This window comes from Pseudochaenichthys georgianus, chromosome 11, assembly GCF_902827115.2.
Source record: "Pseudochaenichthys georgianus chromosome 11, fPseGeo1.2, whole genome shotgun sequence".
NCBI classification, from domain to species: domain Eukaryota; kingdom Metazoa; phylum Chordata; class Actinopteri; order Perciformes; family Channichthyidae; genus Pseudochaenichthys; species Pseudochaenichthys georgianus.
This window is the reverse complement of record NC_047513.1, coordinates 948,663-962,529: the sequence shown is the minus strand read 5'-3', so window position 1 is coordinate 962,529 and position 13,867 is coordinate 948,663. Positions and strand designations below refer to the sequence as shown.

The window sequence follows — 13,867 nt, the reverse complement described above, 5'->3', positions numbered from 1 at the left end:
ACTTCTGCCTACATTCTGCCAGTTTAATCTGTTGTTCCAGAGGCAGCACCCATGCATCTATCTTCTCCATGGGCAGGTACATCATTTTACTGTTTAAATTAGTGTAACGGTAATGTCAAATAGTATAATTGATTCTTATCTTAATGTTCATGGATGGGTGGGTTGTATATTTTCTGTATTTCAGGTGAGGGCATTCATCCGAAAGCTAATGTCCAAATTCTTGAAGCCTGCAGCTTTCAGAACAACAAGCTTGGAGAGTGTTGATCTGAGGCCACTCCACCCAGCCATATCAACACTCATATTGCTCGAGGCACGGGCCGAGGAGGTGGAGTTGCAGCAATCTTTGACTCAAGTTTACTTATCAATACTAAACCAAAATTAAATTATACCTCCTTTGAAAGCCTCGTTTTTAGTCTTACGCATCCGACCTGGAAAACTTTGCAGCCAATCTTATTTGTTACAGTGTATCGTGCACCAGGTCCTTATTCAGAATTCTTATCAGAATTCTCTGAGTTTTTATCAACTTTGGTTCTTAAAACAGACAGAGTAATTATCGTAGGTGACTTTAATATTCATGTTGACGATGATAAAAATAGCCTTACTGTTGGATTTAATTCTATATTAGATTCTGTTGGTTTCTGTCAGAGTGTAAATAAACCAACCCACTGCTATAATCACACTCTCGACCTTGTTCTGACTTATGGTATTGAAATTGAGCAACTATTAGTCGAACCGCATAATCCTGCTTTATCCGACCATTTCTTAGTAACTTTTTTAGTACTATTACGAGACTACAAAGCATTACTCAAAAGCTCCTGCAGCAGAAACCTATCTGTTAGTGCTATAGCCACATTTAAGGAAGAGATTCCACCAATACTTAACTCCATAGCATGTCTGCATGTAGGGGAGGAAACTTATACAAAATGTACACCACCCCAAATTGATCATGTTGTTGATAGTGCTATATATGCGCTGCGAATAAAATTAGACTCTGTTGCTCCTTTGAAAAAGAAGAAAATAAAACAACATAGATTAGCTCCATGGCATAATGCCGAAACCCGCAAAATAAAGCAAAAGTCTAGACAACTTGAAAGGATATGGCGTTCCACTAAACTTGAAGAATCTCGTTTAATTTGGCATATTACTCTCAATGAATATAAGAAAGCACTGCGTAAAGCGAGAGCAGCCTACTACTCTTCATTAATAGATGAGAATACGAATAATGCAAGATTTCTTTTCAGCACTGTAGCCAGGCTGACAGAGAGCCACAGCTCTGTTGAGCCTTCTATTCCCCTAGCACACAGTAGTAATGATTTTATGTGCTTTTTTAACGATAAAATTGTTACTCTTAGAAACAAAATTAATGACCTCTTGCCTTTGACCAGTATAGTGTTATCAACAGCTCCCGGAAACGTAAGTTCTAATATTACACTAGATAGTAAACTAGAATGCTTTTCCGCCATAAACCTTGAACAATTAAATTCAATGATTCTCTCTTCTAAACCATCAACGTGCATGTTAGACCCAATTCCAACTAAGCTGTTGAAGGAAGTTCTTCCATTAATTAGCACTTCTTTATTAAATATTATGAATATGTCTTTATTATCAGGCTATGTTCCACAATCATTCAAAGTAGCAGTGATAAAACCGCTTCTTAAAAACCACAACCTCGATCCAGAGGTTTTAGCCAACTATAGACCTATTTCTAATCTTCCGTTCCTCTCAAAGATTCTTGAGAAAGCGGTCGCAAAACAGTTGTGTGATTACTTAAAAAACAATGATTTATTTGAAGATTTTCAGTCTGGCTTTAGAACACATCATAGCACAGAGACAGCTCTGGTTAAAGTCACAAATGACATTCTAATAGCCTCAGACAAGGGACTTGTCTCTATTCTTGTTTTGCTCGATCTCAGTGCTGCATTTGATACTATCGACCATGATATCCTATTGCAAAGACTAGAGCACTTAGTTGGCATACAGGGAACTGCTTTAGGCTGGTTTAGGTCCTATCTATCTGAACGCTATCAGTTTGTACGTGTTAACGATGAATCTTCCACGCAAACCAAAGTTAGCCATGGAGTGCCACAGGGCTCAGTGCTCGGACCTATTTTGTTCACATTATATATGCTTCCGTTAGGCAATATTATAAGGAATCATTCTGTAAACTTTCTTTGTTATGTGGATGATACTCAACTATATTTATCAATCAAGCCTGATGAAATTAATCATCTAAATAAAATTCAAGACTGCCTTAAGGACTTAAAAACGTGGATGACCTTAAACTTTTTGATGTTAAACACGACCAAAACTGAAGTTATTGTACTTGGCCCGAAGAATCTACGAAACAAATTATCTAAAGATATACTAACTATGGATGGCATTAATTTGGCCTCCAGTGAGACTGTAAGGAATCTTGGTGTTATATTTGATCAGGACTTATCCTTTAACGCCCACATAAAATCAATTTCAAGGACCGCCTACTTCCATCTACGTAACATTGCAAAAATCAGGCATTTCTTGCCTCAAAACGATGCAGAGAAACTAGTCCATGCATTTGTTACTTCTAGGCTGGATTATTGTAACTCTTTATTATCAGGGAGTACCAAGAAGTCAGTCAAGTCGCTTCAGCTGATTCAAAATGCTGCGGCTCGTGTACTAACCAGAGTTAGGAAAAGGGACCACATTACTCCTGTTCTGGCTGCCTTACACTGGCTCCCTATAGAACACAGGATAGAATTTAAAATTCTTCTTCTCGCCTACAAAGCCCTTAATGGGCAGGCGCCATCTTACCTTAAAGAACTCATTATACCCTACTGTCCTACTAGGGCATTGCGTTCCAAGAATGCAGGGTTGTTGGTTGTTCCTAGAATCTCTAAAAGTACAATGGGAGCCAGAGCCTTTTCTTATCAAGCTCCACATTTGTGGAATCAGCTTCCAGTTTGTGTTCGGGCGGCAGACACCCTATCCGTTTTTTAAGAGTGCGCTTAAGACCTTCCTTTTTGATAAAGCTTATAGTTAGGGCTGATTAGATTCAGCCCCTAGTTTTGCTGATATAGGCTTAGTTTGTCGGGGGACATCTTACTTCTTCCTTCTCTCTGTCTGTACCTGTGTACTCTCATGTTCCCATTAACCCAGCTTCCCCACATTTCTTTCTTTTTGGTGTCTATATACGCTGGGATCCGGAGTCATGGATGATCCTGCGGTCCTGTGTCTTGGATCGCGAGCGCTGGATCTTGAGTCGTGGCTGTGGTCCTGGATCATCGGTCCTGGATGGATATCCTCGTGGATTCATCTTCCTATTATACACACATGCATTTCCAAACATTTGGACTACCTATGTTGCAAATGTATTATCTTTTCAATTTACACACGGCATCTATTGCACGTCTGTCCGTCCTGGGAGAGGGATCCCTCCTCTGTTGCTCTCCCTGAGGTTTCTCCCATTTTTCCCTTTAAACTGGGTTTTCTCTGGAAGTTTTTCCTTGTACGATGTGAGGGTCTAAGGACAGAGGGTCTAAGGACAGAGGGTCTAAGGACAAAGGGTCTAAGGACAGAGGGTGTCGTATTGTCATACTGATATTCTGTACACACTGTGAAGACCACTGAGACAAATGTAACATTTGTGATATTGGGCTATATAAATAAACATTGATTGATTGATTGATTGATTGATTGATTGATTGATTGATTGATTGATTGATTGATTGATCTTCAGGATCAAGAAAACCAACTGCCAGGTGAATACAATTGACTGTTATAGCCTATATTATTTGACCCTTGTATGACAACTGAAATAATCTACAGGTATATAGTATGGGCAAAATAATGCATGGTAGTCTTTTTTTCCTTTCAGACACCCAGCTTGGCATTGGACTGACTACAAAGTCCACACTGATAAGGCTGCATGAAGCTGGTGAGATTCCCTCAGGTGATGTCACCAAATTGAACAAGGCAGCAAGAGGCTTCCTGCTTCGGTCTACTGAATATGCACTGAAGAAGCTACCTCTCAATGACCCCCTGCTGCCACATGCTGAGTGTGTGGACTTCAGGCAGAGACAAAACTCCCATGTGGATGATGTGCTCTACTTTGTCCAAAGGTATAATTACTGAACCTTTATTTTCACTTTACCATTAAAACAACGTAAGAAGTTAATTAAAGATAAATGGTGATTTTGACGGGCTTTACAAGCAGTTGAGATGGGTGAACAAATACAGCTTGCTTAGATATTACATTGGGAGATTCTGTTATTGTAAAGGATTATTTATTTCTATCTGGATAGAGAATTGGTTATTGTTTTATGTATATTTATTTACAAAATTCAATAATCTAATGGCAGAATAAATGTCTGAATATTTTTTTTCTATTATAAATAATGTTGTTGCAATTGTCTTTGCCCAGATACAAACACCTTCTTCCTTTTGAGGACCCAAGGGAACAGGACAGGATTTCGGATGAGTTCCTGGAGTACCAAATGCTGGAGGAAACAGATATCCCTGACATGGTCTGGAAAGGTGCCCTGGTGAGTGTTGGAGAGGAAGAACAATTCCATCGTATGGACATGGTGTGGGCACACTTGACTACGCAGAAGAGCCGAGTAACTGGTAAAGAACAGTTCCCCAGCTTGTCCTATGCCTATCTCACTCTGATGCGGATGCAGAACCAGTCTTCTCAGTAATTGGACTGAACAAAACAGAGTTTCGAAACAGACTTGCACTTGATGGGACACTGTCATCCATAATGTGCATCAAAGGAAGTCAGATTGAACCATGCAGCTTCAAATAGGAACCACCAGTAGAAATGATAAACAAGTCAAAGTCTGCTGCTTATTGTTCTACTAGGCCAAAATAGAGTCACAATGAAACAGTGGAAACAAACGTGTGTTTGACTTTCATTAGTGAATGAAACGTTGTGCCCTTTATAGTCTATGTCCAATATTGTGTATTTGTATATATTGTATATATATATGGTACGGTCCCGCTACGGACGCGATAGCAGTCATTTAGTGTGCATACGTGTAATTAAACCCATGATATCAAAATCTCACTCCAGCCAGGAACCCAAAGTTGGCAACCCTGCAATAGAGATAAAATAATTGAGAGAAGAAAAAGAGATATGTTATCTATCAAAACCCACACTTTGTGTGGATATGTAGAACATTAACATTTTAAATAGCACTTAATGACTGACTGAATGGAAATGACGATAAATGAAAATGTAAAACGAAAAAAGCGATCATGAAAATGTTTCCAACAAATAAATGATAATAAAATGATTTTTGACCACGTTGTTGTTCAGATATATCACATGTTTGTAACTAAATGGGCATTTATATTTATAACTAAAAAAACATAACAAAAATCAGCCATTCCCTATCAGTAGGTGGTGAAACAAAACACGGTATAAACTGAGGAGTGACTCCCGCGAGGTTCATGTATGTTCTTCACTCCGCTGGGAAACTGCTTTCTGCGTACCATACTGCTATACGTTTTGTAACGGGTGCAGGCTCTCGCACCCACCACTGCACTTTGTATCAGTCCTTAGGACGGTCCTCTCTGTACCAAAGAAGACAATCACACATGTTGATTTGTATCCTTAAGTCATTGCTAGGTAAGCTGCCCTTATATATCTCCAGACTTCTGTCCTTTTATACTTGCTTTTTTAATACCAGACGAGCAGCCAATGGGATGCTTTTAAATGTTCCTTTGATGCAGTCAGAGCTTGGTAAAGCTGCATTCTCCCACTATGCTCCCTTTTTATGGAATACGCTGCAAGTAAAACTTTGTCTAGAGGCACTTCCTACTGTAAATGCTTTTAAAGGTATGCTACGATTAGCCCTTCATGAAACATGTAACTGTTTTACCTGATGCTATTGCTGATGTGATTATGCTTCTTGCCACTGCACAAATGGCCTTCTGTATCTATATTTGAATTGTATGTTTTTTTTGTTTAATGCCCTTGTTCTATGTTGAAACTTGTTGTGTGCCGTGTTGATCAGGACTCCCTGGAAGAAGAGATCTTGTATCTCAATGGGACATTCCTGGATAAATAAAGGATAAATAAAGGATAAAAAAAATAAAAACTGCTCTCATGTCAAGAAGCATCAGATCAGTGCATGCGATACACAGTAAGGGGGCGGGGCGAGTGTCTGAGGATTTCATCAGAGGATGGTCTGGTGGTTCCTCGGTTATCACTCCTCCATTATCGCTCCTCGGTCCTCCGGCAGAAATAAGCATAAATATATATAAACACTAGATGGCTCATGGGAGATTTTCCAGCGTAGCTGACCGGCCGCCATCTTGCTACAGTTAACAGTTACTCTGATTCGCGTTATGGTAGCTGTTGTAAGGTGAGTGATCTGCACAAAAATACTCTTAACTCACTGAAATCTTGACTGATTTACAAACGGTTTGGTTTATTATAAACATGATTAGCATGGCTATGATACAGGATGCTTGGACATGTTGAAATTGCAGCTTTTCTTTGTGTATGTGCTTGTATTTATTAGCTGGCTAATAACAAGAGGCTGTCAGTGAGACCTAGTATTACAAAGTTCACCCAGCAACTTTACACCAGTGGGAGAGGCAGAACTGCTCTTTCTTTTCAACATAACTTAAGTTACACATGATTTCTTCCAAGTGGTATGGCTTGTTAAAAACATCTTGCATTATGATACAGGAATTTACTGGCTTTGTGTTTATAGAAGTACCTGACTATGCCGGACTTTTGTGCAGCCTACGGATGCTCCAATCACCGCTGTCTGCAAACAAGAACCCGTGGGATCACCACATATGTTTGTTTGCTCAGTCTAATAAACCCATAACATGGTTGTGAAAGAATACCAAAGCTGAGGCTGGACGATGATTGATTGTTGGTGTGCCATGTGTCACCGTGTGTCTTATTGGTGTTGTGTTATACTGTATTTTATACGACGCTGAAGTTGGCTTCCGATTCAGAGCATCCGATTCGGCAGTTAAGGGGAAAGTTAAGGGACATTTCATTTACAGCGCTGAGCGAACAATCCTCCGTGTTTGAACCTCTTAAATCGCTGCATAGCAGATTTATTTGGACTGGATTATCCCAGAGAGTCTAAAGATTCTTTATAACACAGTTTGAGATTTGCGAAACCTTTATTCTATTTGTGAAAATTACAAAAGGGAGATTTCAGTGCTTTTTTCGCATCTTCACCACATTAGACCAGGTCCTGATCTAAAACCACTAGACCTACACTCATCAAATCTGGACTGGATTATCCCAGAGGGTCTAAAGATTCTTTATAACAGAGTTTCAAATTTGTGAAACCTTTATTCTATTTGTGAAAATACAAACAAGGGCGATTTCAGTGGTTTTTTTTTTTATCTAGACCACATTAGACCAGGTCCTGATCTAAAACCACTAGACCTACACTCATTAAATCTGGACTGGATTATCCCAGAGGGTCTAAAGATTCTTTATAACACAGTTTCAAATTTGTGAAACCTTTATTCTATTTGTGAAAATACAAACAAGGGAGATTTCAGTGCTTTTTTCGCATCCTGACCACATTAGACCAGGTCCTGATCTGAAACCACTAAACTACACTCATCAAATCTGGACTGGATTATCCCAGAGAGTCTAAAGATTATTTATAACACAGTTTCAAATTCTAGATGGGCGGGCACAAACAGGACGACACTGCCAGTACCTGCCAGAGGACAGCAAGGCAGGGAGCACAGACAGGCAGAAGGGGGGAGGGGTCGTCACAACATGTTCTTTTGTTTTGTTTTATTGTTCTGTCTTTTTATTTATGTATTCCAGTAATGTATGTTGCATGTTTTAATTTGATTGTATTTACTTGTTTAAATGAAATGTGTTCTATTTCGTATATGGCTTCGCCCTCTAAGGCTATTGCTATTGGGTTATCCCTCTGCGCCCCCGCGCAGCACTGAAACACTTGTAGTCCACGCCCACCCGCCAGGTGGGCCCCACCCTCGGGCCTCCTTCCGATATAAATAGGAAGGTGGCCCGGCAATCTGCTCCCTCTTTTCTTCAGCAACCAGCAGTACTGAAGCACGAGAAAGAATCATGAGCAGCAATGATCGTATGTGTCCTTCGTGCAATACAGTCACCCACTGACGAAACGGTTTCTGCAAGGGGTACGAAGACTCAGACCAGTGTCACGCGCACTGGCGCCTCAGTGGGATTTGGCTTTGGTGTTAAGAGCACTAAGCAAAGCCCCATTTGAACCTTTAGAGCAGGTTCCCCTCAACATGTTATCAGCCAAAGTAGTACTGCTTTTGGCTCTAACATCGGCGAAAAGGGTGAGTGATTTATCGGCTCTCTCTGTGGCCCCGTCATGCCTCCGGATCCAAGGGGATGGCAGTTCGGCTGTGTTATGCGGCCAAGTCTCTTCAAAGATAACCCTAAAGCAATACACTAATGCCAACAGGAAAACCTGTCAACAAGTTCTGTATTATTAAAGCAAGTATTAAAACAAAGGACAACTTAAGAACAATACAACCATGTAAACGAGGCATACAAACAATAGCAACTGTTTTAGTTTAAAAACAATGACATGGAGTGACAGGTCGTTAAAGCTCAATAAGTAATGTTTGTTTGTTCAAAATGTTCATATAGCTGACATCTCTTAGAGCAGGGTGTCAAACTCAAACACACAGTGGGCCAAAGTAAAGAAATGGGTGCTAGCGGAGGGCCGGACTGGTTCAATGTTTATTGCAGACTTATTGAAATGAACTTATGGCACATATTAAACCTGGAACTAACAAAGCTTAAATTATTGCCTATAAAAACAACATTGAATAATCAGTTGCATTCATTTCTTACGGCTCTATCTGCAGCTTTTCCAGAGTCATTTCTTATGAGTACATTTCCCCACAGGCCAACAACAGCTTCAACAAAACTATTCCCCTCAGAGAGAAACCAAACATGCCCTGTTGCCGTGAGAGAAAGTGCAGAAGGAAGCATCCATTGAACTCAGGTTGCTGCTCTGGGATGCTAGTTCAGATACTTGGCGTCTCATCTCGGGAGCAAGGTCATCAATGTTTGGGCTCAGGCTCTGAGCGGAGGAGACCCTCAGGATGGAGTGAAGGTGCAATATACCGGCGGGCCAGATCTAATAGGAATTAGAAATTATCCTGCGGGCCGAAATTAAATCTGATTTGGCCCCCGGGCCTCGAGTTTGACACAATACATTAATACATTTTAAATAAGCTTGAAACATTTAAGTTTAATTATTAAGAGACTTAAGTTCAAATAACTCAGTGGATTTAGTACAGTACACTTTATTTACCAAAGTATCCATAACAATAAATACTAGAGTTACTTGGATCGATTCAAATAATTAGTTTCATACTCAAGTTGTTTGAGTCTGTAACTGAATTGTATAAGGCAAAAAAAACACGTGTGCCAAGATATGAAATTCTCGAAGTAGAATGATCGCATTAGGAGGATATATTATGGGAATGTTCAGCTTCATGCTTACAAGCATCTCTCTAAGTCACTCAACGACTCGCAACAACAATCATTCGGACAGGAAGCTCAGGGAAAGTCATGAAAGATGTTTTATTTATTTAAATCTGATGGTCTTTGCAGGATCACAGCACGGTTTACAGAGATGCAAAAATGTACTTGTATCTTCATAAACGTATATATTCTTGCATGCTTTGTTATTAGTACACAGTATTTCACACAAAGTGATACGGTCACAACATTTCTCAGTATCTCATTAAATGCGTTAAAACTTTAACAAACCACAACAAAAAATAAACACATGAACTTGTAATAACCACACATCTTGAGTGATTGTCATTAATGAAGTTTAAGGTCATCAGTTCCACTAAATTCATAATCATAATTATAAATGTGCGACAGTTAATCGACTAATTGCCAGAATTGGTTGCAGAAAAATGAGTGGAGGGCAGTTATAGTACACAGTGGGTGTTTCTCAATGTCGAGGAAGGATGCTCCAGAGCCACTATTTCAAGGATGCTACGTCATCGAGTGCCGCCAAAGGTCTGTTCCAATGTCCAGGCTCCTTGGAATTCTACCGAGCCCATCGTCCTTCGTTACGGGAAATTTTGAGGCTGCACATGTGCATACTCCGGTCTTAAAATCCCCACAATGCTTTGCGCACGGAGCAATTTCCCAATCTTTGGCGGAAATCGAGCTCCATTTAAGGCGGGGCCTCGCACATGACGCACACCTGTTAGCCTGTTCCACCATTCCTCGTTTTCCGAGGCTAGGAAGGATTCTTGCCTCGCTTCTGAAGGACCTGACTCGGAGGGACATGTCCTACCAAGTAAGCGTCCTCGACATTGAGAAACACCCAACCTCTTCAGTTAGCAGTCATTTAGCTTTATTGTCACCAAAATATAATTTAACAATGTGTTCATACTCGATATGTTTAAGTAAGGTGGGGACATTCAACATAAACTGTTATAATTTTAATTACATTTTATTTGAAATGAAAGAAAAAACATATCTGAATTGAATGCCTGACTTTTTGAGCCAGGGCAATTAAATTCTACAAAATAAAAGAGCACTTTAAAAAGATAATTTGAAGATAGATAAGAGAGGGTGAGGTACATAGGAGGAGGATACGGTGGATGAAGTAAGGATTGAGGTAGATGGAGAATTGAGAGATTAAGGAGGTATGGAGAGGTATGCAGGTGTACAGTATGGAGGTGTATGGAGAGGTATGGAGGTGTACAGTATGGAGGTGTACAGTATGGAGGTGTTTCTTTAAGTGAAAACCCTATATAGAAATACGATAGAGAGGGAGATGAGGAAGGGTAGATGGCTGTGGGGTGAGGAAGATAAAGGAGAAGAGAGATGAAGAGGGGGAACAAGAGGGAGCTACTGTCGTCATAAACAACTAGCAGTGGCCTCTATTATACTCCTCTCTTTTCTTCTCTTTTTTCTTATCCTTTCTGCTTTTCTTCCTCTGCATACGTACCCTTCCTTCCACGGGGGTCTGCTTCAGGTCGGACCCTTCTTCTGGGTCCTTCACCTCTACTGCCTCCGTCTGCTTCAGGTCGGACCCTTCTTCTGGGTCCTTCACCTCTCCCTCTACTGTCTCCGTCTGCTTCAGGCCGGACCCTTCTTCTGGGTCCTTCACCTCTACTGCCTCCGTCTGCTTCAGGTCGGACTCTTCTTCTGGGTCCTTCACCTCTTCCTCCACCTTCTTCTCTCGGATCCTGCAGCTCTGGTCTTTCAGGACTGCAGCCCAGCTACGTTTTGTCACCTCTCCCATTTCCATTTTCTGCAGAGCGACCTCTCCGGCCTCGGTGTTCGGTAAGTCGGGGAACTGTTCCACTTCTTTGCTCTCTTCCGTCACCTCTGACGTTTCACAGCTCTGGCCTCTATTGTCCGGGTTGTCCATCTCCTTTACAATAATCCCCATCTGTGTTACTTTCAACGCCTTGACTCCTTTCCTCTCTTGTTTCTTCTCCTTTCTGCTTTTCTCTTTCAGCAGCACTTCCTCTCCTGCCTCGGTCTTTGACTCGGAGACTTCTTCTGGGTCCTTCACCTCTTCCTCCACCTTCTTCTCTCTGGTCCTGCAGCGCTGGTCTTTATTGGCCACCACTGCTGCCCAGCTAAGTTTCATCTCCTCTCCGCTTCCCATTCCCTGGAGGCCTGCCTCTCCGGCTGGGAGTTCCCAGATAGATACTTCGGGGAGCTTTTCTGGTTCTTTCTCCTCATCCTTTACCTCTGTGGTGTCACAGAGCTGGTCTTTATTGGCCAGGCTGTCCTCTGTCGGTATCACCTTCATCCATATCGGTCTGAAGTTAGACTCCCAGCAGTTTGGGGTCTCAACAACAAGGTCATGTATGGACTCCTCTGGTTTGATCAATTCCTCATCCAAGGCAAGCCATTTCTCGGCCTGGGCCTCAGGGAACTTCTCCTGCAGTTTGATATCCTTGACCCTTTTCTTCTGTTGTTTTTTCTTCTTTCTGCTTTTCTCTTTCTGCAGAACGACCTCCTCCGTCTTCTTTAAGAAGGAGAATTCTTCTGGTTCCTTCTTCTCCACCTCTGTGGTTTCACAGCGTTGGTCTTTGATGGCCACCGCTGCCACGAGGCTAAGTTCCTCTTCCTGCAGCTCTACCTCTGCTGCCTCGGTCTTCGGGAAGTCGGTGAACTCTTCTGGTTCTTTCTCTTCTTCCTCCACCTCTGGAGTCTCAACCAGGTCTTGTGTGGACTCTTCCTCTTCATCATCCACCTCTGGAGTCTCAACCAGGTCTTGTGTGGACTCTTCCTCTTCATCATCCACCTCTGGAGTCTCAACCAGGTCTTGTGTGGACTCCTCCTCAGTGAACTTCTCCTCCTGTTCCTCCATCTTTTGGACTTCTGTCACCATCACTGTCTCCAGGTGGTGTTGTTCCTCAGCCGGGTCCTGAAGTGACTTTGCCTCCAGGATGTTTTCGACCTTGACTTCCTCCTCCAGGATGTCTTGCTTCTCTGCAAGGTCCTTTGTGGACATTTCCTCCAGATGTGACTTCTTGTCCTCAATCTTCTGGAATTTCTCCTTGATCAGTTTGCTTAGAGAAGCCCAGCTCTGTCTTTTCTCTGCAATTTCTCTTCTGACCTTCTGTGCCAGGGAAGTGTTATCTTCCTCAACGCTGTCAACGTGTGTCGCCATTTTGGACTCTGGACACAGCTTGTTCTCTTCCAAGCTCTTTGAAGACTCTGCCAGTGCTTTGTATTTCTCCTGCCAGTTTGTGGACGCTGAGAGACTGTGAGAGAGAGACACCTTCTCCTGTTTCAGACCCATGATTTCAGTGTCCCTCTGCTGGACCAGTTCCTGCCAGACATTCACAACTTTCACAAATCCGGCATTTTCTTGCACCAGCGACTGGTTTGCTTGCGTCAGACCCTTGATCAGGACTTCCCTCTGCTCGATCCTGGTAGTCACCATCTTCTGGTGATAAGGCCAACTCGCCTCCCAGTGCTGGTTTTTCGCGGCCAGGTCCTTTGAGTACTTGTCCAGAAGTTCATACTTGGACTCCCAGTGTTTGATAACATCTACAAGTGCAGCTTTGCTGAAGCTATTTGTGAGCTCTGCGAGCCTCTGAGCGGCTTCCTGCTCACACACGACTGGACTAATTATTCCTGCCATGGCACAGTTTGTTTTGACTTGAATTGTGCGTAGTTAGAATAATCGAAGTGTGTCTGTACGAAACCGTGTTTCTTTGTGGAAAACGGTAACTGTCTTTAGTAGATTTGTTCTCTGTAAAAGACTGTGTTGTTCGTATGTTGAATGTAGAAGTTACTGTATCGAGTAAATCCGAATGACTGAGAGCTGTTCCTGAGGAATACCAGAGTATTCCACTCGCATGTTTTGAAGGTTCTGAACATCAAGGCCGATGATGTCATAATGTATCTGTGATGACGTTATTACATCATCACAGGTGATCACATGACTTATCAGCTGATGCAGTTATGACATCACGGAAGTTCTTTATCATGGATTCTAAATGGATTCCGAATTGAAGTGTAAAATAACAATACTCAACACCATGTTCACTTCAGGCATTTAAATATGCTTGAGTTTGACACATGTCTGTCTTGGAGCCTTCGGTGCTGAAATCCATAGTTCTGCTGCATAGTTAATAAAGGCTAAGCTGACAATATATAAATACTGTTTACGCTGATGGTTAGCTCTGCTAGCTTGTGCAATACAAAAATGACTGGTTGCAGTTGATATGACCGGCCCGTAGGCCACAACATGAAAACAGAGAGAGACGTTCGAGGGTTCCAAAAACCACGGCACTTTTATTGTGATGGTTCTAAACACAACACCGGAAACATGAGAGGATGGGCGAGGGGAAAGGATCCTGGCAAGAGTCCTCCTGCAGCAGGCTTAGAGAGAGT

General features: G+C 41.9%; 1 protein-coding gene across 1 annotated transcript; it reads right to left on the bottom strand.

Annotated features, from left to right (window-relative positions):
* Nucleotides 1-10,871: 10,871 nt before the first annotated feature.
* On the bottom strand, nt 10,872-13,112 carry LOC117454867 (golgin subfamily A member 6-like protein 22). Its single transcript, XM_071204904.1, has one exon. The coding sequence runs from the start codon at nt 13,110-13,112 to the stop codon at nt 10,872-10,874; it is 2,241 nt and encodes a 746-aa protein (XP_071061005.1).
* Nucleotides 13,113-13,867: the final 755 nt, after the last annotated feature.